Source organism: Podarcis filfolensis, assembly GCF_964270895.1.
Source record: "Podarcis filfolensis genome assembly, chromosome: 15".
Taxonomy (NCBI): Eukaryota; Metazoa; Chordata; class Lepidosauria; order Squamata; family Lacertidae; genus Podarcis; species Podarcis filfolensis.
Genome location: NC_139618.1, coordinates 20136402 through 20161213, shown reverse-complemented (window position 1 = coordinate 20161213; position 24812 = coordinate 20136402). Strand labels below are relative to the sequence as shown.

Sequence of the window (24812 nt, the reverse complement as noted above, 5' to 3'; positions counted from 1 at the left end):
TCGTGAGGTGCTGAAAAAGCAGCTTGGGGCACTGTTCTCCTTCCAAGCATCCGACCAACCTCCCATCACTGATGGAAGTTTCAGCAGAAACTTCTTTGTTAGACCCTAAACAAGGAGTCTGGAAAGGGGCTATAACCCAGCAAATGCTTATTCTTTTTGCCTTGTCTTGGATGCAACCTGTACTTCCTCCAAGGAGCTCATAGCAAAGTATCTGGTGGTTCCCTCACTGTGAGAAGTGAAGTTAACAGGGAACCAGGCAGAGGGCCTTCTCGGTAGTGGCACCCAGAATTATTTACGGGACAGAATATGATTTGAATGTGCTCTGAAATGCATATTGTGTACAGAAGCATGGAATCTACCTTTTTCACAGGTGCTACAAACTGGGCTGATTTCTCTTGGAGCACATTTTAATTTCAGCCTTGCCCTTTTCCCGAAGAATAGTTTGGCCATGGGATAAGTTACTTGCCAAAATCCACATGTGCTCTGCAGCCCTTAGTGATGGTGCCGATGAGCCATGGGGGTGTCTTCTCTAGAAAGAGTTGATTGACGCCGCCTTTGTTATCTCTTTGGCCCCAAGCCTGCTAGATGCTACTGTTGATAAATTTCTGCCCCCTCTGGCATTTGTTTTTAAATGATTTCCAACACCTGCTGTTAATGTTCTGCTTTTTCAATTGTTTCAGTGTTCTGAATTCTTGTTTTAAATGTTGTTTTAATAGTCCATCTGGAAAATCTTAGAGTTGAAAAGCAAGGTATAAACCTTTGTAAAATGAAATGGAACGTTGCCTGTTCAGGAAGCCCTTTTCACAATGGCTTTTGTACCACACATGTGTATGAGAGAGAGAGAGAAAGAGAGAGAGAGAAAGAGAGAGAGAGAGAGAGAGAGAGAGAGAGAGAGAGAAGAAACTAGTCCTTGGTCTTTTCAGACCTGGTATCAAGCCTGTAGTCCCATATGCAACATGAGATCAAATTTTCACTTTTCCCATGTTCTGCCTTTTGTCTCTGCCCGTCACTGAGCATACTGTTCTCAGAGTGGCCAAACTAGATGTCCCTAAGGGGAGCCTGCAAGCAGGGCATGAACACAGCAGCACTCTTCCCTTCTGCCATTTCCAGCAACTGGTATTCAGAACTAGACTGCCTCTGACAGTGGAGGTAGAATACACCCTGCAGTATGCCAGCCCCCTCAATTGCGGGGGCAAGGTGGGCATTCTTGGTCGGTGGTCACACGTGCCTTGATCTCTTGCAAAATGGTCGTTCCCTGTAATGTACCCCTGCTAGTACTTCTTCTAGTTTCATTCTCAAGGCGAAAAAGAACCTGGGACAACAAAAGAAGTTGCAGCCTGGTCTTGAACACATCAGGAAAAGGTGTAAAAGGTTCCGGCCACAAGCTGTCAAATTGAGGGTCAATTCTGGGGCAAAATATAAAGATGCTCTCCGGAAATGGGTGACGGCTGCAAAGTAGATATTGCAGAGAAGGTGCTTGAATTAATTGATTTAGAGGAATTGCGCTACCAAATCCCCAGGGAAATTAAAAACATTGTAGAGAGATAAAGATGGAGACTCTAAAACTATGGATCAAGCTGCAGAACTTGTGGATGGTTAATGTTAAATGGCAGGGGGGTGGGAATAAGATCATAAGGAACCTTTTTCAGCTGGAGGGCCATATTGAATCATAGAACTGTAGAGTTGGAAGGGACCACGAGGATCATCTAGTCCAACCCCCTGCAATGCAGGAATCTTTACCAAATGTGCAACTCGAACCCATAACCCTGAGATTGAGTCTTATGCTTTACCCACTGAGCCATTCCATATACTGGGAGTGGGGCCAGAGGCAAAAGTGGGCAGGGTATCTAATGTAAACTTAACCTTTGTTTCCTCCCAAATACACCTTTGTTTATTTCCCATTCATATGAGCAAGAGGTTTTATTGTCCAGGGACACATTCCAACCAGCCAAAAAGGTTTGAGGTGTGAAGTAGCCCTAGCAAGGGTAGTGGGTTTGAGAGAGTGGCAGTGAGGTCTGGAGAGTTTCTGGTACCAGATAGAGAGGACTGCAGGCCTTATTTAGCCCCAGAGCCTCAGGTTCTTAACTCCTGCCTTATTTACACGGATTCTTAAACACACGAAGGCTGCATTCACATGGCAGTTTATTCTATTTGCATGGTATTTCCCTAACAGTTAATTTCTAGGTAATTTTATTTGAGCTTGCACATGATATATATAAGCCCCTTCCGGAGCTATAGTGAAATATAATACAAGTTTAGCACTCCTTTCCGCGTTATTTGCAAAAAAAAAGAAAAAGAAAAAAGATATAACACAGAAATGAGCCCTCGCCTTGCACTGTATTCCACTAGAATCCCAGAAGTATGTTTTACGTTGTGTGAAAGCATGTAACACCTAGGAGAGGTGCAAGGCGAATGCAGCCAGAGTCTGCACTGTAAAACAAGATGTGAAAGGCTTCTGGGCTTCAGCAAGTTTCTGCCCAGGATCTGCTGCAGCTGCTCCAGCGACTGAAAAGCAGAACCTGTCCCTTTTAGGAGGCATTGCTCAGGGCTCCGAGTTCCAGAGGTGCTTGCATGTACCTTGCAATAGCATGCATGCATGCTTGACAGCAATAAAAGTTCCCCCTCCTCTTCCTCCCTCACCCTCCCTCAGATATTGTGGGGGGGGGGGGAGAGGTGGCAGGTTCCTGCTCTTTTTGCACATCCGTGGAGGTTTTCTGAGGTGGTGGGGAGGGCGAGAGGGGAGGGAAGGAGCTGAAGTCGTCTTGTCTGCTGACAGGTTGCGAAAGCCTCAGTCAGATTTGAAATGCAGTGATAATGAGGCGCATCAAGGTGCGAACAAAGCGTGTGCAATTGGTGTGTGCCTGTGCGCATTGGGGGAGGTCAGCCATTGGATGGAGGGTGGGAGAGGAGGTTGCAGCAGTAGATGCTTTCTGTAGGCTTCTTTTGGGGGACGGAGAGGAGGCAGCAGGGAGCTGCCATCAGTCTTTGAAACTGAGAGGGATCTCTCTCACTCACGCACCCCCTTTATTTTTAAGCATAGGGTTGCCTTAAAAAAAAAGAGGGGAGGGGCAGCGATTCCACCAGTTACTCTGCAGCCCTGTAGACCAGGGGATATCTGAAATCTCCTGATAAGACTTTCGACCCATTTGCAGCTGCAGGTCTTTCTCAACTTCTAGACATTTTGATAATAGAAAAAAAACAACAAGGCTGTATTTTTAAACCCACTTGCTTGGGAGGAAGTCCCATTGGACTTAGTGGGGCTTCCCTCTGAGTATATATATGTAGGATTATATTGTCAGAAAAGAACAGGGCTTCCCTTCCCTTTAAGTTAGGCTACTGAAAGAAAGCTAGCTTGGGTGGGGACTAGGAGAGGGTTTTGGGGTGTTTGTATAAGGACGTAGAGCTTGGTTCTAGTACTGGAGGAAAATTCTGGCCGAAGATGTATTCAGCAGGCACCCTTTATTCTGAGTGCATGCCCCCCCCCATTGCTTCTGAGCCACTGTTTTGCATCAGGCTCTGGATGGGGGGTCATTGGGGGATTCTAGTAAAAAAAAAGTGAACCCCAAGTTGATCACACAAGAGTAGCGTCTGCCCACCCTTTGCAATTGATGCGGTGCAATCTGCATTTAAATGCCACACAGCTTTCTCCCTCTCTCCTTCCCCGCATTCTTGTTCCCTCCTGATAACATCCACGTATGCATATCTCTATTATCTTCCCTAGGCTTGTGCTGGTGTTTGTGTAGCGCTGTGGCTTCTCCAGCTATCCGGTTTTTGCAACCTGCAGCACCGAGGCCACCTGTCCCACCCGGGTCCCCGAGAGACTTTCGTCGTAAGCCCAGCTGGGGCCCCGCTGGGGCCACTTGCTGGTTAATGCCTCTATCTCCTGGGTGCCAAAAATAGATTTGCCGGCGTACTAGATTCCTGCTGTGGAAAAAACAGTGATGTCATTCTGGGCCAATCAGCACCAGCCCTGCAGAGCAGAGCGCAGGAGCTGGCAAGGGGAGGGGAAGCTTTTCTCTTTCTCTCCCCGCTCAACTTCTTTTTCTGAAGATGCCTCGCTGGAGGAGGCAGTGGTCCTGTCCTGCTTTCATGCAGAGAAAGAGAGAAAGAGAGAGAGAGAGAGAGAGAGAGAGAGAGAGAAGGGACCGAGGCAAGCCTGTGGTTCTTTTGTGCTGAGGTTTAGCCCTGGGATGACTGAATCTTCAGTGTAGATGGAAGCCAGCTCCACTCATCCAGTCATAGATATAGCTAAGGGTGTGTGTGAGAGAGAGAGTGAGTGTGAGAGAGAGGGTGGGGGCACAACTTAAGGATTCTGGTTATTCAGATCTGGCTTGTTTTCTTTCAAAGGCTGGGTCCCCTGGGAGGGGCAGATTTAGCACCCCACACCCTGAACCCCTTTAATTTCACAAATAGAAGTGAATGGTCGTTGGCTGTGCATACAGGGCAGCGTGCGAGGTGAGGGGTTTGTGCTGTTGTAGTAAGGGGGGGAAACCTAACCCTTGGCAGTTGACAGATGGGTCTTCTCTGACGGGGACACCTATTTCTAGAGTGTGCAAAATGTAAGGGTTTTTTTAAAAAATGGGGTTGGGAGTAAGGAATAGGACCTCTGTGTTGGGATGAAGCTTCTTGTTTCTCTCCCTCCCTCAACATTCAATATTTGGAGTGGGGTGGGGGTTAATGGAGAAGGCCATGCTTTGGAAAAGAGACCCTCAACCCACACAACTTGTTCCGCCTGTGTCAATTTGCCCATCTATCTCTTGGCCAATTTTTAGACAGTTAAGAGCATCCCTGAATGTCCACGGAATGCAATTTGCTTGCCTTTGGTGGGAAGGGTCACTACAGCCTGCGTTCCGCACAGCTAGGATGGCAGGGAGGAGAAGGAGGCTCCCAAGCTGAATGAAGGTCTTGCTTCAGGTTTAATGCCCTGGTGTGCCTCTCTCTCTGTAGATATTAATCTCTAGATGGAGGACCCCGTCCCTCTCTACAGACAGTCAAGCTTCATTTGACAGTACTGATGAGAAATGACATCACCAGGCTGCACCAGCTGCTGTGCCGGGTTTTCCTTTCCTTTGCAAAAAGCAATGTGTTTGGTTAACTCTTGCTCTCTTCCTCAAAAGGAGCCAAGAAAATAATAATGCTTGGAGGTCTTCTATTTTAACAAATACCTTTTCTTTGTTTCAAAGCACCTCACTTTCCCAGTAGCCCTTATCTACAAGAAAAAATCGCTTTTTTCTTGCTCTTCCTGCAGTAGCTTGCCCTATATAAGTGATTCTAGCGATATAAACTAAGTCCGCATTTTAATTTGAATCCAGGTGAGAAGGGCTTCAGCTTCGTTTTCACCTGCGAGCCCCAAGAGAGTGACCAGGCAGGCTTTTGTTAATGAAGTGTTAATGGATGGCCATGCCATTATTGCTAATGTTCCTGGTTGTTCTGATGTTCAGTGCTTTTGTTTTAAGTGCTTATTAAAAGGGACATTAGAATCTGTAATCAGGGCCAGGCACATGCTGAATTTTGGTAGCACTGCAGAATATAGAGGCAAAGAATTTACCTCCCTGTAAATGTAAACTGGTTCCCTTCCCACCCAATTTAAAAGTAAGATTCTAGTCCTTATGGATTCAAATCACAATACAGTGGTACTTTGCTTTATGAACTTAATCCGTTCCAGAAGTCCGTTCTTAAACCAAAGTGTTCTTAAACCAAAGGCGTGCTTTCCAATAGCAGCAGGGGACTCAATTTACAAATGGAACCCACTCAACAGGAAGCGGAACATGTTCTGCTTCCATGGCAAAGTTCACAAACCAAAACACCTACTTCCGGGTTTGCAGCGTTCTTAATCCAAGTTGTTCATAAACTAAGCTGTTCTTAAACCAAGGTACCACTGTATTCCATGACACCCACTGTACCCTTTCCCTTTTCTGCGCCTGCATCTTAACAACTGGACCTCATGTGGTGTGAGTTGGTTAGAGAGTGACCAACATCTTTTATTCCAAAAATGGCAAAATCTCCCCCCAACTCAGGCTGGACCGGGGCGGGAGGGGGAGGGGGAGCAGAAGCAGGGAAGGAGCAACATTTGGCATAATCTGGAGGTTCTGAGGCAGAGCTTGAGCAGGTAGCGGGTGGAACAAAATATGTTGCATGAGAGACTGAGCTCTGGATGTACAAAATGTTGTGCATGCACGCCAATGTGGAGAAAGAAAAAGTGTTGTGTGAGTGTGAGTGTGTGTAATGAACAGAAATGCACAAGTAATAAAAAAAACCACCCATGTAGGTTCAAAGCATGCTGGAGGGTTTCTGTGGATATCTGAGGCTATGTAGGGGGTGGGAGGGGGTGGACCAGGAAGGCTCTGTGGAAATAAAGGCACAGGTTTGACATAACCGTACTGTTTATTTTTTATTTTTAAAAATGTTTCTCCTCTAATAAGGAAGCTGTGATTTTTCACAGTGTTGGCTGTTAGGGCTCTAAAAATAAATGCTGCGATTTACTGGCTTTGCAGATCCTGACACCGGTTACGCAACAGCAGACCAGGAGGGCTGGCTGCCTCGTTAGACCAGTGAGACGTGGGCTGTTAAGTGACCCTCATCCCCCTGCGTTGGTGGAAGGAGCCCGGCTGAGTGGCACAGCGCAGCCTTTGCATGCAAAGGTCCCCTGGTTCCATCCTTGACGAAAGACTCTCACCTGGAAAAATACCCAAACCCCGGAGAATTAATGCAGAATAGACTGCAGAATTAATGCAGAATGTCAATTAATGCAGAATAGACTGGGCTGGTTGGGCCAGCAGCCTCTGTCTGCACAAGGCAGCTTCCTCTGCTCCTCAAATGCAGAAAGAGTCCCACTGAACCAGACCAGTCTTTTACTTTCTACAGTGGCCAATCTGACGATTCCAGGAAGCACACAAGCAGAGCTTGCAGTCAGTACTTATTCCTGCTGTTTGTACAGCTACTGTACTGACATGCAGAGGTAACAGGGTTATGAACCTTGAGGATCTGTTTTATCAATGTGGATTACAGACATATCATCCATCTAATCCCCTCTTTTAAAGCCTGAGAGCAAAGGCACACCAGCGTGGTGTTTTGGTTAGAGTGTTGGAACAGGGCCTGGGAGAGCAGGGTTTGAATCCCCCATTCGGGCATGAGGCTTGCTGGGAGATTTTGGGGCAGCCACTGCTTCTCAGCCTCACCTACTTCAGAGGGTTGTTGTAGGGGTTAAATGAGGAGGGAGAGAGAACTCTGCATACCACGTTGAGCTCCTTGCGGTGGGGTGGGGTAGTGCAATATTGGTCCATCTAGCCCAGTGTTGTCCACACTGTCTGGCAGCAGCTGTCCAGGGTTTCACACAGAAGTCTTTCCTTTGCTGTGGATTGAAACTGGGACGTTCTGCATGCAGTGCAGATGCTTTAACCGCTGTCTGGATGCTGTTTCCCTGAAGGTGGGATTAGTCTGGGAACTGAACTGAGAGCCTTTTCTCACACAGCTTTACTGTGTGTGAATGAGAGAACGAGAGTGATTGAGTCAGACCCTGTAGGCCAGTAATATTGGGGAGGCATGGTAGGTTTCAAGTCTGCACAGACCTGTGTGCCAGCCATGCCATGTCCCCTGGTGGCAGTCCTGGCCACCTGAACGTTGCACTCTGAGGAAGGGATTGCAGAATGCACAAAAAAGTATATATTTTCTACAAATGAGACACAAAACTATCCAAAGCTATCCAATATTGGAAGCATGAGTAAGGCAGTATTTTTATTTTAATCACAGGTTTCTATGAGCATTTCCTTTCTACACATTGTTTTGCTTCTTCCTCAGAGTGAGGCATTATGGGCAAATTCCTTCTAGAGAGCACCTGCACCGCTGCTTTGCTGCAATGACAGCAAAGAGCTATTTCCCCTCCCAGTTATTGTTCAAGTCTGTTTTTGCAGAGGACAGGTCTGGCAAGCTGGGAATGGTTGGCTGGCTAGTCAGTTGGATCCAGAGCAGTGATGGTGGTGGATGCGCCAGCCTTGTAGGTGGAGGAGGCTGGTGCCTATGATCCATCACCCTTTCCAATATGCTGCCTGAGCCATAATGGGGCCAGTCCCGGTAGACCTGTGGTCTTCCCCTTCTGTGATGTGCTCTCAGTTGTGCGAGGCAGTGCCTTCCTACAGCATGTCAGAGGTCAGCACCCTGCCACATCTTGGGGTCCCATGTGGGAACTGGTTGTGGGTTTAAAGGGCCAAAGATTAGCATTGTGATCTAGGGTTGGGTGCAGGTACAGGTGGCAGAGACAGTGGTGCAGATACGCCTCTCCCTTTTGCAGGATTTGAGTTGCAAATCTGATGCTGTTTGATTACAGCTGAGTCTTCAGCCAGGACATGGGACGGCTTTTTTTTAGCAAGTTGGCTCATTGGTTCAGGATTGTCTAAAGTGTGTGGTATTGGCTCTCTGGGGCTACAGACGGTGATGCAGATTTGAGCTGACCTTCTGATGTTCTGCATGTTCAGGTGGGATTTGGGTCTATAAGTGTGTGTGTGTGCATTTGAATCTGGATTCTGGCTTATGGGTTGGATGGAGGTGTGATTCTCCGGTTGCAGTTAGGGTGCACATGAGGAAGGCACCAGGTGTGTGTAATGGATGCCGGCCTCTCTCTCTCCCTGTCTCCCTGGGTGTAGCAGCCGCTGTAATCCACCGTGTTTCTATTTTAACAATGCTGTCACCGCTTGTACTGCAGCCCAGGCTGCGTCAGCGGTTTCCCCATCAAAGGCCCGTTCCAGGGATTTTTTGGAGCGCTTTGCTGGTGATTGGCTGCAAAGGCAAATTGGTTTATGAATGGATGCTGCTCCTGCTACAGGGAGGGGAGAAATTCCCTGCAGGTATTGCTAGGCGATGCAGAGATTCTAAAATAAAAATCTCCCTACCCCCCGCAAAGAAACACACCAAAACCCATGTGGTTCTTCCCAGTTCTCCCCTTCTCCTTTCTGTTCTCTGAAATGAGAGGCAGAGAGGCTTCTCTGGTGGTGGTTGTGAGAAGCCCCCACGGGAAGGTCACCTTGGAGTGATGCTTGGAGGCTGACTCTGCAAGTGCCTGACTCTGCCTTTGTCGGCTCAGGGTAAATCCCCTCCAGGCAGGGGGCGTTTAGAGGATGCCTGCCTATGTGCCATGAGCAGGGAGGTCCAGAGTAGAATTCTCATCTTGCTACCTTTATAGAACAGGCTTTTGCACAAACAAGTGCATATTCCTTTGGACACACAGGTGTCTCTTCTCTTCCCAGTTTTTTTTCTTTCTACTTCCTGCTTTCTGTCCTCAGCAGTCAGCTTCATCTTGGAGCCTTTTGCAGAGATGCCTATTTTTTGTGTTGTTTTTTTTTTATAATCTTGCTGATCTCTCCCCTTTCCTATGCCCTCTGCTTGACCCACCCTTTCATCCTGGGAGCCTATCCCCCTTTGCTTGGCTGTCAAGAGCAAAGTGGACCAAGATGATGCAAAAGGTGCAGAGCATTCTGACCACAAGTTTGGTGCTGACCTTGATAAGGAATACGATGGTATTTCTCAAGATTAAATTTGCAGCCAGTTGTGCGTATGTCCCCTCCTGATGGATATAAGGGGAGGGCCCATTGCTTTCTGATAAAACATGTGCTTTGCATGCAAAAGGCCCCCAGGTTCATAGAATAGTAGTTTGCAATTTGGAAGTGACCCCAAGAATCATCTAGTCCAACCCCCTTAAGTGCAGAATTTTCAGTCCCTGGGATCTCAGCTAGAGTTGGGAGAGATCCCTGCTTGAAACCCTCAGAATGTGGATTCTTGGTAGTGGGGTTCTGACCCCCAAAAGAGAATGCCTCATACAACAAAGCTCCTTGCATCATGGGGAAAAGTACAGACACATTTCTTCTCTTCCTAGGTACTGTGTTGCAAAGCCAAAGTTGTACTAAACAAATTTGATCATGAATTTTTTAAGCCCCAATATCCTACCACTTTAAACAGCCATAGCGCCCCCCCAAGAATCCTGGGAAATGTAGTTTATTAAGGCTGCCAAGAGCTGTTAGGAGAACCCCCCCACCCTCTATGGAGCTACAGTTCCAAGAGTTCCCTCTGAAGAGGGATTGGTTGCTAAACCACTCTGGTAATTGTAGCTCTGGGAGGGGAATAAGGGGATCACCTAACATCTGCCAACTTCTGTTCCCAGGATTCTCTGTGGGAAGTAATGACTGCTTAAAGTGGTATGATGATGCTTCAAGTATATAGCACGGGTGGGGATTGTGATGGCCATTGGCTAGAAACAATAAAATCTACTGTGGTGTTTTTTGATTGAGGTGGGGAGCCTTCTACCAAAACCTCTGTTCCGTTTCTGCCCAGGAAGAGGGCATTAAGGCAGTTGTGGACCTTGGGCTCTCGAATTGCAGTGGCACCTTGTGCAACACTAAAACTTGCCCCCAGCCTCTCTCGCTCCGTTCTACAGCATCATTGTGGCGCCCCTGCAGCATGGTGCCAAGTGTACCTGAACTAGTTGTGCTCCCCTAAAACTGCCTCTGGTTAAGGAGTCCTCTGGCCTGCGACTTGGCAAGTAACAGAGTGTGAGTGAGTAAGTGCATCCAATGTCACTGGCCATTCGAAGCTTTCTGAGCTTAAAATGTTGCTCCTACTGAAAATAAGAATCACTTGCCCTTGCCAGATGAGCAATTGGGAAGCAGCACCACTGATTCCCCCTCTCCCTTTCCTCCTTCTTTTTCTCTAGGTGCCCACGGCTTAAGGGAGGAACCCGAGTTTGTGACAGCTCGTGCTGGTGAGAGTGTGATCCTGGGATGCGACGTAATCCACCCACTGACCGGCCAGCCCCCTCCTTATGTGGTGGAGTGGTTCAAGTTTGGAGTGCCTATCCCCATCTTCATCAAGTTTGGGTTCTACCCTCCCCATGTGGACCCAGAATATGCCGGTGAGTCTTCTCTTTACCCCGCCGCAGTAAAAACCATGGAATAATTTTTCTCATTTACACTAAAAACTTGAATGGGTTCTATTATTTGCATAGGGTTTTGTTTTTTAAAAGACAAGCATGAAAAAGGGAACCACCTATTAAGCAGGATTATGCATGCTTCATCTAATATAAGTCCACCAGTAATGCACTACTTTTGTTGCAAATTAACGACATGTTGCATAATACACTTGTAAAAAAAACCACCAGGCTGGAGGGACCCTTGTAAAACCATCACAGTTGCTAGCCAATTGGTGCTTAGCACTGTGGACTCCCCCCCCCCCGCCTTTACAGGCAGCAGTTCTGTAAGCTTCTAATCTGCAGGGTCTATAGATTCAAAACATGCAGAATCATTTCTTGTATCTTTCCCACCCCAGATGCACAGAAAAACGTGTATCTTGTGTTCATGACTGGGGAGATAAGATGCTTTTCAAAGTGACCTCTGCCACAAGTAAACCGCTGCATCTGTCTTTACCCTTGGTTCAATTTGGGCTGGCTGGTTAAATACAGAGATCAGGCCAGGCTCGTTTTGCCTCCACCACCACCACCTCCCTCTTCTTTTTCAGGAAGTTCTCTTTCTCTTTCTCCCCTTTTTTTATTCCATCATTTCCGCCTGGTTGGTTTTAATTAAGCCGCGGCAGAGAAAAGCCAGCTGGGCTGTCGGGGCCAAGAGAAGCCGAGGCAGCGAAAAGGAGGGCATCCGCTGCTGCTCCCGTGCCTGTTGCCTTGGCTTTCCAGTGGCAGCAGAGAGCCCTGAGTGATGCTTTCGGGGGCCCTGTGCTGGAAACCTCATGTGACATCCTCGGAAGGGGGAGCTGCTGCAACTCGCTCGCACGCTCATGTGCTAAACCTCTTCGGACGGATGCGTTTGGGGGGAGCCGGGGAGAAGAGAACGAGAGCTGACATTGTGGAGGGACATGGCCTACCTTGGCATGTCCTTGTCCCCAGCTTCCACGTGGCCCAGAGGGCTTGACTCCAGGGCCATCTCAGGATAGCTCCAAAGACGAGGATGCCTGGTAAATGCTGGAGGACTCCTGTGCTTACTGGACCGTCCTTTGAATTTCTGAGAGCTTGTGTAGAGTTGAAAACTTTGAAAAGCAGATGTGGAAGAAGGCAGGGTAAGGGATGGAAGAGAGTGGCTCGCATGGCCCTGGCTCTGCTGCAGGCACCTGCCTCTCCCACGTGTCTGGCTGAATGTTGGCTGTGGCCACAAGCAGCCAGGCGTGCCCCTGGACGCCATTCAGGAATGCGAACTAGCCTATTAGGTCACCTCTTGAAGCTCTGCAGTTTTCCCTGCACTTGAGTGGCAGGTTTGGAGAGTAGATGCATTTGATGCTGCTGCAGTAGTTCGGGCATCATTTGTGCAGCCCATACCTTCCAAAATCTAGCCGAATCCAATGTTGGGTGTCAGTTGGGCGCTCTCTGTCTATCTGTCTCTGCCCTTGGACTCTAAGAAGAGCTCAGCTGCTAGATCACACCAAGAGGGCACCTGAAGGGGAAAAAAAGAAACAGCAACACACTGGCCTCTGCCATCAACCAGAGGACAAAGGCCTCTGGGAGGCCGCTCCCCTTACTTTCCAGCACAAACGCCAAAGCATGGGAAAGACTAGCCTGGCTCTATTAATCAGCTAGAGGAGGAGCAGCTTCAGGGAGCTTGCTTCTCCCTTGCCTGTCTGAAATAACACTTGCCTCCAAACATGAGTTTGAGCTTGGGGGCTGCACTGTGGAAGCAAATTCCATAGTTTAACTAGGCACTGTGTGAAGAAGTGGGAGTTGTAGTCCAGCTGCATTAGGGAGCACCGGGTTGGTTTCCCCTTGTCTGCACTGACAGTAACTCTCCATGACTACAGGAACCTAGTCTTTCCCAGTCCTATCTGGAGATGCTTGGGATCAAAACCTGGGACCTGTGAAACACAAGGCACATGCCACTGAGCTGTGGCCCTTTCCCAAGGCTATGGTCCGAGTGCATATCTCTCACAAACTCCAGATGTGTGAGAATCCAGGTGGATAAGGAGGGACATTGCAGAAGCATATGCAGTCCTGAGTGGCATGGAGAGAGTGGGTGGAGAGATGTTTTCTCTTCTCCTTTTCCCTAATAGTACTTGAAATGTGGGGGGGGGGATGCCCAATGGGAGTGGGTTTGCAGGTCTCTGAACGCAAGGAGCATGCAGTTTTCAATTCTGGCAGTGGGAGGGAGTTGGAGAGTTTGTGAAGATGGGGTTGAGGGATGCATGTCAGAAAGCAGAGTTGCTCTTCACTCAGGTCTCCTTTCAACTGTAGGCAAGGATGAAAGGATTAAACAGGGGCTATGTGAGCAGGGTGGGTTTTGAGGAGGGCTCCATTCTGTGCCTCTCAGTCTAGTCCTCCTCATTCTCCTCTTCCCTTCTCTGTTACCTGGTTTGCTTGCTTCGTGAGGGATTGCCTGACCCTGAATACACAGGCTCTTTCTTGAAAAGGGAAGGGGAAGAGGGAACAGCTTTCAGTGATGATATTTTAATCCCCACAAGCTTCTCTCTGGCCTCAGAGAAGACTGGAAACCGGATGCATTCACTTTGTCTTCTCTCTCTCTCTCTCTCTCTCTCTCTCTCTCCCCCCCCCCCCCAATTGCTTCATCTCGAGATGCAGGAATTTCCCTGAGCTTTTTCCTGGAAACTAGGGGCTCTGGTGTCTAAACAAGATGCAGCAGTGATGGACACAGTTTCTCCCCATCCACGTTGCCCCTGTCTCATTCCTTTATAAAGCAGGGGATGATGGGGTTGCGTGTCTTACATCAGCAGGAGAATGTGGGTCAGGGGTGCTGAACTTTCCCCTGTCCCTTCCCTCTAACCCTTAATCTGTTTCTCCAGGCACTCTCCCTCTCCCCTTCCCAGCTCACTTCTGATATCAAAGCTGGGAAAGGAGCTATGGAGTGGGGGCGGGTTCTTCACCCTTCTCTTGCATGCTCCTCTTTCTGCAACCATAAGACCCTCCCACCCTTGCCTGCCTTGTATGCAAACAGGGCAAGGCATGTGAATGATGATCCTGCCACTTCTGATCTGGCCCTGAGTCGTTCATGCCCTTCAGTGTTTCACAGCTGCAAATGCTTGTAGCACACAAACGAGTTACTAGGATGGTTCATGCAGCTGAACCACCTAAAATGCGCTGCCAAAGAAGGACTCTTCCAAAATATGCTCAGTCTCTGTGAAACCAAGCACCCGGAGTTTCCTTCTCTCTGTCTCACTGTCTTCCTCTTTTTCTTTTTCTTTGCCTTCCCAGGTCTCTGGTTGTTTTTCTACTCCATTTCTCATACTGCTTGACACCCCGCCCCCCAAGGACTATTGCTCACATTGCTGGAGGCTCTACTGCTCCAGCTGCTGTAACCATGTTACTCTGCAATAGCCCTGTCCTCCACAGACTTAAAAGTGGTTGCTGTTGTGGTTAAAGGTTAGCTTGAAAAGCATCCTTGAGGTTCAAATATTAGCTGTTCAAAGCACATCTAGGCAGCATGTGAAACGAAGGCTGGGTGCTGCACAGTGATGGTTAGGGCTCCTGCACATGCACATATTGCCTGAGGAATGCCCTTCCAAGTGATGCCTGCCTGATGCCAACATTGACATCTTTCTGGTGCCAGGTTATGGCTTTTCTCTTCCTGCGGGTATTTAATAGAATTTATAAAAGTTGTAAACTTGCTTTGTAAGTTACTGAGAGCTTTGCCTTATTCTGAATCAGATCATTAGTTGGTCTAGCTTAGTACTGCTTTCACTGACCGGCAGCAGATCTTCAGGGTTTCAGGCAGGGATATTCCCAGTCCTACCAGGAGATTGAATTCGGGATCTTTCCAAAGCAGGTGCTTCACCACTGAGCTATGCCCTTTCCTGGCCTGTGTTAGTTGTCTAAGGCTGTATTCACACTGCAGTGTCACTTTAAACAGTCATGGCTTCCCCCAAAGAATTCTGGGACCTATAGTTCACTAAGGATGCTGAGAGTTGTTAGGACAGGCATAGGCAAACTCGGCCCTCCAGATGTTTTGGGACTACAACTCCCATCATCCCTAGGTAACAGGACCAGTGGTCAGGGATGATGGGAGTTGTAGTCCCAAAACATCTGGAGGGCCGAGTTTGCCTATGCCTGTGTTAGGAGATCCCTGTTCTACTTACAAAAGTACAATTCCTAGGGGTCCTTGGGAAGAGGGAAGAGGAATAGATGGTTAAACCACTCTAGCAATTGTAGGTCTGGGAGATGAATAGGGGTCTCCTAACAGCTCTGAGCACCCTTAATAAGCTACAGCTCCCAGAAGTCCTTGGGGGAAGCCATAACTGTTTAATGTACCATATTTACTTGAATGTAGTGTGCCGTCGAATCTAATGTGCAGCCTAATTTTCACGACGTAATTTGGCCAAAAAAGGGGTGCATTACATTCAAGTAAAAACGGTAGTATCATAGTGCTATAAATGTATGGTGTGGCCTATATAAATAAACAGGGACAATTGAAGCTGATTCATGAGTCTTGTAGGTGCTGTTATGAACATCTTCCATGAACCAAAATTTAAAAGTCCCGTGGAAGAAAATGTTTAGTGTTCTACTCATTCATGGGTAAGCACCTGGGATCACAACCACCATGAATGCCCCACACAACTCTCCTCCTACTAGCAAAATACGGCTCTGCAGTTGCCCTGAACGTCCTTGTGCTGCCCACATTCTGTTGGGTTCAGTTGGCGAACTCTGTTGATCTCCACCTTGTTGCTCTCTTCCAGGCCGTGCCAACCTTCATGACAAGGCATCTCTGCGCATTGAGCAGGTTCGCTCCGAGGACCAAGGCTGGTACGAGTGCAAGGTGCTCATGCTCGATCAGCAGTACGACACGTTCCACAACGGCAGCTGGGTGCACCTCACTGTCAATGGTAAGTATGGGGGCTGCTTTGCCCAAGCCAGCTCTGTATCACTCTCTTCTCTTTCCAAGCATGTGTGGTGGCCTATCACACAATTGTTCTCATGCCGTTCCACCACGTGGAATTCTCCCTTTTCATCAAAGCATCTGCTGTTGCCTATTATAGAAGTAGGACCAATCATGTGAGATGTGTATATGTGTGTATAATAATGCAACTACATTTATCTCAGGGTAGACCTATTGAAATTAACCTAGTCCTGTTCATTAATGTCAACGGGTCTGCTTGGAGTAAATATCAGTAAAGAAGCCTAATTATCTACCTAGCTATTCCACAAGCTCAATAACTCCCTTGCGCAAGGTGCGTTTAATTGCTTGGCGCTCCCTTGACCTCTCTCTGCATCCCCTGGTTACAGGACCTGAAATTGTCCTCTGAGGCTCCCATGTGTTTCATACTCAGAGAAAGCACATGGAGCAAGCACCCAAAACCCACACCGACCCAAGAACAGTCTAAATCACAATCTTGTCACAGTGGCCAAAGAGTGGGAAATAAGAATGAAGGGAGAAAAGGGGAGCTGAAATGATTGAAGGGATGGAGAGACTCCTCCCTTTGGAGGGGTTGCAGGGTTTGGGACTTTATAGTTTAGAGAAGAGGCGAGTGAAGGGTGGGATGATAGAAGTTTGCAAAATTATGCCTGTCATGGAGAACATAGATGGAGAAAAGTGTTTCTTCCTCTCTTATAACATGAGAATTTGTGGACATCCAGTGAAGCTGAATGTTGGAAGATTCAGGATAGGGGAAAGAAAGTATTTCTTCATTTGGTGCATAGTTAAACTATGCACTCCCCCAGGAGGCAGCCATGGCCACCAACTTGGATGGCTTTAAAAGAGGATTAGAGAAGTCCATGGATGATAAAGATTGGTGGTGGTTGCTGGAAACACCAGGAAGGGAGAGTGCTTTTGTGCTCAAATCCTGCTTGTGGGTTTCCCATGGGTATCTGGTTGGCCACTGTGAGAACAGGATGCTGGACTAGAATGGTTGCTGGCCTAATCCAGCAGCCCCTTCTTATGTTCATGTGAAGATGGTAACAGAAGGAATTGGGTTTTAAAAAATAAATAAATTACCATTTTATTGAAAGAATTTCAGTGATGAAAGAGGAAAGAAAATGGAGAAAGAAATAGTGCAAAAATACAATAAGAAAAAGATAATATAGTATATTTACTGTAATCAACTACATTTCCATACGTTATTATATATAAAATATTATTGTCCAAATACATATATGATTAATAATAACCGACTATATTTTGTATAAACTTTGCTTGGATAAATATATTGAGAAGGAATTGGGGGTTAAAACAGCTGACTAACTGTTGAGGCTTCCCTTGGTATGAGGATAGTAGAGAATAGAATGAATAGAGCTGTACATATAGTTAGATCCATCTGCCTCCCCCTCCTCCTGTGGTGAAATGTCTGTTCAGTAACATTGCTTGGCTACCTAAACACTGAATCAAGTTGACATTTATAGAGTAAATCACAGGAGGCTGTAATTTTCTCTGTAACCCCAACTACTAAATCCCTTTTCTGTTGCTCAAGTGACCACAGCTGTATTCCTGAATGCAATTATTCAGCTTTTCCTATCATGTAGCAGCAAGCTTTTCATGCACTCGTTTTGTCTTCTAAACTTTCTCCCGTTGACTTTGCATTCCACAGCATTTTTTCCCCTGTGGGATCATCTTAGAAGGTAATCCCACTTGGCTGCTTCCATGTGGGGAGCAAGGGAGGGAGAGAATGTCTCCTCAGGCTGCTGGCTGGTGCATGGGCCTTCTTGCCCCTTTGCAGGATGTAGCTATAAGAGTTTGTCTGGCTTAGCAGAGCTGAAATGTCAAGTTTCAGCCTTGGATTACTTTCAACCAAATGGTAGAAACTATGACAGCAACATAAATATGTGGAGAACTTAGAAGTTTGAGGAGGTAGACAGTTAGGAGTGGAGTCAAGATCTGCAGGACCATGGACAGCTCATTCTTAGCTGCCACCAATTTTGTTCTGATGAAGGCGGCCAGAGGCCTCTCTGCTGATTGCCAGATTCGTTCTTTTATTGCCTCTACTCCCCATCTTTTCTCCAAGGAACTCAAGGTGGTGAACATGGTCCTCCCTCTCCCTATTTTAGCCTGACAAGAACCCTGTAAGGTAGGTTAGGCTGAGAGGCAATGATTGGCCCAAGGTGACCCTATTAGCTTTATGACTGAGTGGGGATTTGATCCATGCTATCCTAGGTCCTAGTCTAATGCTGAAACTGCTACACCACACTGGTTTTGAGGAGAATTTGCACAGGAAGAAGTTGCCTAAGCTAACAAAGGGTACTTCATCAGTGACATCCAACTGTTGATCTTGCCTCTGATGAAGACAAACTGCCTGGATACAAAAAAATTTTTTTTCCTTCCAGTAGCACCTTAAAGACCAACTAAGTTAGTTCTTGGTATGAGCTTTCGTGTGCATGCACACTTCTTCAGATACACTGAAACAGAAGTTGCCAGATCCTTCTATATAGTGAGAACATTACCAAACTTAAAACCATGGAGAGACCTGGTCTGAACAAAGACATTGGATTCTTATCTCATTATACATGACAAAGCCATTTTTCACCTTCTCACCCCTTGCTTTTTCCTGTAAGACCTATTGCAGTCGTTAAAAGTCGTCAACAGGCTCATCACAGCTATCTGCCAATCACCCATTCCCACCACCCTTCTGAGTAATACCCCTCCCCACCTTCTCACTATATAGAAGGATCTGGCAACTTCTGTTTCAGTGTATCTGAAGAAGTGTGCATGCACACGAAAGCTCATACCAAGAACTAACTTAGTTGGTCTTTAAGGTGCTACTGGAAGGAAAAAATTTTTTTTTGTTTTGACTATGGCAGACCAACACGGCTACCTATCTGTAACTGCCTGGATACATAATGTGTTGAGTGAGAGGAGCCAGGCCTGGGTTCACAGTCTGACAATAAACCCTTATTATCAGAAAAAGAGTCCCCTCCTCATATTCTGTGCCAGTAGAGTCAAGGGCTAGTGGCCCTGCAAGACGGATATTCCTGATTCAAGGTTACTGTTAGGGGGTCTTGAGGTCTAGGTGTGAATAGCTGACTGGGGTCCAAGTTATCATGGCAGCAACAGATGGAAAGTACCTCTGCTTCCCAGAGCTTTCAGTTCCTGTTTCCAAGGAGGAAAAGCACATTAAGGAAGTGCAAGTGTCCTGTTGTTCAAAAAAGGCATAGCATCCTAGGGGGAGATGGAGGTAAGCATGAAGTTTTGGAGAAGCAGTGACAAGCGAGGTGGAGCAGGTGTGCAGCAGCCTGTTGGTAGCTGGGTGCTGGAGCTCAGTGACTGTTCTGGAGCTGAAAAAGGCATCTGGTGGCAAAGTTTGAGAAGCTGTAAGTGGGTGGCAAGGAGCAGTCCAGGCCTCCAAGTTCCAGTGAGAGGGAGAGGAATTACCTAAAAATGGCCTTGTAGGAGGTGACCCATATTATTATACATGGAGCTGATGCCTCTCCCATGAGCTGCTTAGCATTGGGACAAAAGTAGCAGCTACCTGTGCTGAGATGGCTTTCAGTAGAACAAGGAGGGGGAAACCTCCATCCAATGGTCCAAATGCAGCCCTCCAGATACCCCTTTGTGGCCCATAGAAATCTCCGCAGGCCATGCCCCCATCCCTCACTGGTCTTTTCTTGAGTGATATTGCCCAGCTGCAATATATCCTTCAGCTGTGATAATGGCTCTTGCTTACCAGCATGGAAGATGGAGAAAGATGTTTATGCAAAGATCTGGCTTTTGCATGAATGAAAATATAGTCCCCTTGGACAAAGGTAAGAGCCTTTGTTCTTTTGCCTCTGGCCCTGCTCACTGTGGACGCGTGGGCCCCGGAAGGTCACTCATGAGCAAATGCTGGCCCTGGGCTGAAAAAGGCCCCTTGCCCCCTGTAGTAGAATAACATTATGGGATGTCATCAGGTGAAAGGGAGGAGTGTTGATCAGGGATTGGTAAGGATGTCGATATTGGAGGGTTAACAAGCAGCGGGGATGAGCAGGAAAACGGCAGCTCGTGGACCTAATCCATCTCCCTGAGGAATGTTGCCCTGCTTTCTGGTAACCCATTTCTGTAGGTGAGATACAAAATGCTGTTGCATCCTTTTCTAAGAAGCTGAGTTGTTGACCATGGAGGAAACTGCAGGTGTGTCTGGCTGCTGCAGCATCTCACCTGCATATTTGCATCAGACCTGTTTTGCGACGCCCTTTTCAGACATGGCATTTAATGCTTGTGATTCGTCACCTGCGACTTTCATAAGCTGTGACAGTGTTTGGGGGTGATCAGCGATGTCAGAAAGGGGGGGCAGAAGTGTTCCTTGAAAAGCAGAGAGGGGAAAGTGAGTGACCTCGTTAAATGGCTCTGCTCTGTGCCTAACTTAAAAGATGTGCCTGGGAGATGGGAGGAACAAACCTCCAGGAAAATGAGCAACTTGGCCTCGTTAACTTTTAATAAGAGCTTTGCACTCAACTGAGCATCCTTTGAATGTGTGTTTCTTGAAGTATGAGGCATGCTCACTGAGGCAGACTCTGCTTCTCGTTCCAGCTGCACGATTTGCAAGCGGTGGCAAAGCTCAGGAGCTATGCCTGCATGAAACCGTGGGCCGGGGTTTGCTTTAAGGCTTGGCTCCAAGGACATCAGAGGCTCCATTTATTTTATTTTATTGCTCTAATTAGCTAAGCCTTGAAGTCTTGCAAAATGCGGCATATTGTCATGTCTCAATTCAGAGAATGGGAAAGGAACTGCTTTGTAAAAATCACAGGCCTCCCCCTGTGTGTCTTTGTCTTTTTTTCTCCATTGATGGGGAAATGTCTTCGTATTTTTTTGGCTGGCACTTTTTTTTAAAAAAGGAAGCCACCTCTGGGAAAATGTTTAGACCTCTAGAGCTTGTTGAAAGATCTTGTAGTGCAGGAACGGTGAACATTTGGCCCTCCAGATGTTTCTGAACTACAACTGCCATCAGCCCTGGCCAGAATTGCCAATGGCCAGGGATGCTGGGAGTTGTATCTCAGCAGTATCTAGAGGGACACAGGATCCCCACACACCTGCCCTAGCAGTTCACTGCTAGGAGAAAGGCTGCTTCTGAATATTCATTTTGACAACTTCGTATCTACCGTGGTGCCAGGTTTAATGCAGCCACTGCTTCCTCACTAGATAGGTCACTGCAGTACTGCTCAGAGGCCACAATATTTATAATTCTTCAAGTTTACTAGGATTTGATTAGACCTAATTTTATTGGGATCCCCCCCCACACATAGAAACATTTTCACTCATCATAGACAGCTGTACCCCTTAGAAAACCAAGCAACGCTACCTTGGGACAAAGGGGCACTGTTGTTGCATCATGGCTGACTGAAGAGAGAGATTCTCTGACTTGCAGAATAATCGATGCAGGCTTCAGAGTTGTAAAGTGCTTTGGGGAGGCTCTGGACAGTGCTGCACTTTCCCATCAGCATTTTGGATGCTTTTTTTTTTTTTTTTGAATGTGACATAAACAAATGAGCTGAGGATTAGAGCATATCCACCGTTAATCATGGGGCTTGCTGGCTTTGCCTGACTGTTTTCCCTGGTTTGTATATCTTCTTCCGACATCAAGAGGTCTCAATCTTTTTAAAAGTTAAATTATTGAAAGTGTTAAGTCAGTGCCCTTGAATGGAGTTTAATTGGGAAGCTAGGAAACTACAACCCCCCTGAATCCCAACAGGAAGAGATGGAACATGGTTTTCAAGTTGAGTGGGAAGAGCGCAGTTGCACTTCATTCTGGCTTGCAGCCTTCCCACTTGGGGAATCTGGGTGGTCACAGGGATAACAGGATTCCGGACCAGGTGGACCTTTGGCCTGATCCAGCAGGACTCTTCTTAAGCAGAGGCCTGCAAGGCATCTCCTGGCTCTCCCAGCAAACTAGGCATGGTTACATTCCCCCTTCGCAAAGGTTCACTTGCTTGGAGGGGGAAGTAGGGAGAACTGGTGGGGAGGGTTGGCTGATGGTAGGAGCAGACCTCACTATAACCCAGGCTTGCATTTGAAGGTTCGTAATGGGATGTGGAATTCAGAGCCAGGGCTGTTTGAAGCTCTCCCTTTCCCCCTCTCACTAGTTCCTGCTGGGAGTTGCCATCCCCAGGGCTGTGGCTTCAGAAGATGGCGAGCGCCTGCATGCATATCTCAGTGGCAGAGATGAACTTCACTTGCTATCATCTCCAAATAAAGGATGTTGGGTCTCAGAGAAATGCCTTCCCTGAAACCCTGGGGAATTAGAAGAGGGCTAGGTGAACTATAGGTCTGACTCGGTATAAGGAAGAGATAGGGATATTGATAGAGATATAGATATAGATTATAGATAGCCTAGAAAGGAGAGGAGCAACATAGTATAAAACCATCCTATAGCAGTTGGGACTGAACCTCCAATTCTGCACCTCATTTGCAATTGGTAAAATGGTGTGTGTGTGTGTGTGTGTGTGTGTGTCTGTGTCTGTGTCTATCTCTATCTCTATCTGGGTATCTGGGTGATTTTCCAGCATGGGTCCCCAAATGGGTGCAAAATAGGGTGAAGGTGTTGGTCCCTACACAGGATGAAGTCCCTGGAAGGGCCTTTTCAGTGGTCTGCCTATTGCGTTGCCCACTGAGGTGCATCTGAGCACATAGCTGCTTCTTTTAGGAAATGGGTGAAGACACACCTCTTCCAACAGGCTTTTGGGTGAATGACTGAAATAATTTATGAATAATTTGCCACAAATGCATACTATGGTTTGTATCCATATAGCTTTTGTTTTCTTGTATTTTATGTATATTACATTATGCATGTATGTTGTGTTGTTTGTCATATTGCTATATTGCAAAGCTCCCCGTGGCCTTTTGATGAAGCACTATATATAAATTTCTTAATTAAATGAATAATCTTGTGGATGGCAGCAGCACTCCCATTCTCCCCGCCTCACCAAAAAAATAAAAATAAATCCCCTTGGAATGACAATATGTCATAATGGAACGGATTTCTAAACAGCCTTTAAAAAAAGGGGGGATTACAAGCACCCAAAGGAACATTGCTGCTGCAAAATAGAAGACAGCAAAACACTGTTAAAAAGTAAGATCGTTCTCCTCTCTTTTTGGCCTCCAAAGGGAACCTTTAGCTCAGCCTTAATTGGAATATCATCCTTAGGGTTTCTTTCTTTTCTTCCTTTTTTTTCTTTTGGTTCGCCATTGTTAGCAGCACGAAGAGCAAATCTTTTCCTGCATAAGCCGTGACCTTGAGACTTTTACGTTACCATCTTTTGGTGTGTGTGTGTGTTTTCTGAGAATGAAACGTTCAAACCATTTCCAGTGTGGCTGGGATTTCGTTTTTGTTTAACACTTCCTGGGCCACGTCGCTAGCAGCTCGCAACACTGCGACATTGTGGGCTGGAGAGAATGAAACCCACCAGTCTGGCTGCATTGTGGGGAGTCAATGAATCGCAAAAAAACTAACTAACTTGTGTCTGGTTCAGTTGCCCCAAGGGATGGGGGTGGGATGGCAAGGTTGGAATTCTGTGGCATTGTATTTAAGGGCTAATGATGTTCCTAATGCTTGCTGGGAGCCCAAATGGAGGGTTTTGCCCCCTCCCAACAACAACCTTCCTTTTAAAGCTGGGGCTAACATCTCAAGTCGCTTTCACTCACCAAGCTGTGTAAGAGAAAACCTACAATTGCCAGAATGCTTATGGGTATTACAAACCCTTTCCCCTGTTTCTTCATGGCATAGAATAGCTTTCAAAACCACACAAGAAAATTTCAAAGGCCTTACATCTACGGCTGTCTGCATGGTAAAGTTGTCAGCCTCTGATTCCAGTGTCATGTTGCTGCAACGTCTACAAAATAATGTGCCTTAAGATGCTGAGGTAATTGTCTATGGCGGTCTTTGTATGTGAGGTGGGCAGATTTACTTGGTTCTGGGCTGCAGAGTTCTGGAGTTTTGCTCTGCCAGACTGGAATGAATGTCAGAAACGGAGATAGATTCTTCAGTCCCTGGCGGGCACCCTTAGAGAGAACTGCTGTGATTAGACCTCTTAGTACGTACCTTAAGGCTTTGGGCAGAGGAAGGGGGCATAATCTTCATTGCCTCCTCACCTCATCAGAGACCCCAGATGAAGGCTGGGGGAACCTTTTTCAACCCAAGGGCCACATTCAACCATGCAAAAGTACACACCCACACATGCGCTCCTCCAGCATTCGTTCAGGCCAACGTGAAGAATAGTCGCAGTTCAAGGGCACTTTCCAGTCATCAAAAACACCTGTAGAAGGTAGAGATCAGTGAACGGTGTGACCTGGGAAGAGGGATATGTAGCCTGAGGAGGCATTTTGGGAAGAGATATTTCCTGGACCCTTCAATCCCAGCTTGTTCACTGAGGTCATCTGCAGGAACATCATTGACCATTCCCCACATGAGGTTTGTTTGGTAACATGGAGAAATCCTAAGCTGAACACTTTCCCTTTCTGCCAGGCCTAGGCGGGCAACTGAGAATACATCCTTCTACAGTGGTTTACTGGTGTTCATTTTCAACATTGTTTTGTTTTGCTTTTAACTTCCTGATGCTTCTACTGCATGGTTTTATTGCTATAAACCACTCTGATATATTTTCATGATGTAGCGTTACGCGAAAGTTAAATAAGTACGTAAGTAAGTAAGTAAGAGTCCTAAGGGACAGAAAGAGACACCCTGAAGGCCACATCCAGCTCCCAAGGCATGAAGCTCCCCAGCCCATATGAGCAGGTGAACCCAGGGCTCTGGGCTGGCTCTGAGCCACATTAGACCTCTGCCTTGAGATCTGTGGCTTATCAAAGGAGTGGCAAAATATCCCACATGCCACCTTTTTACTGCATGGGAGCCTCTTCCCAGGATTGGTCCACAGCCTTCCATAATTCAGTGGGATTTAGTTCTGTTCAGAAAAGGCTTTCAGTCCA

At 46.9% G+C, this 24812-nt stretch overlaps 1 protein-coding gene across 6 annotated transcripts in view; it reads left to right on the top strand.

Annotated features, from left to right (window-relative positions):
• The window catches only part of IGSF9B (immunoglobulin superfamily member 9B), a 119588-nt gene that overhangs the window by 29910 nt on the left and 64866 nt on the right, over positions 1–24812 (top strand). For all 6 annotated transcript variants that reach the window (XR_014542072.1, XM_083588313.1, XM_083588312.1 and 3 more), the window contains exons 2-3: positions 10700–10897; positions 15667–15813. Coding sequence is in view for 5 of the 6 variants with exons in the window: in XM_083588313.1 (XP_083444439.1) it covers positions 10700–10897; positions 15667–15813 (345 nt within the window). In the remaining variant the exon portion in view is untranslated. The remainder of the gene's footprint in view (positions 1–10699; positions 10898–15666; positions 15814–24812) is intronic.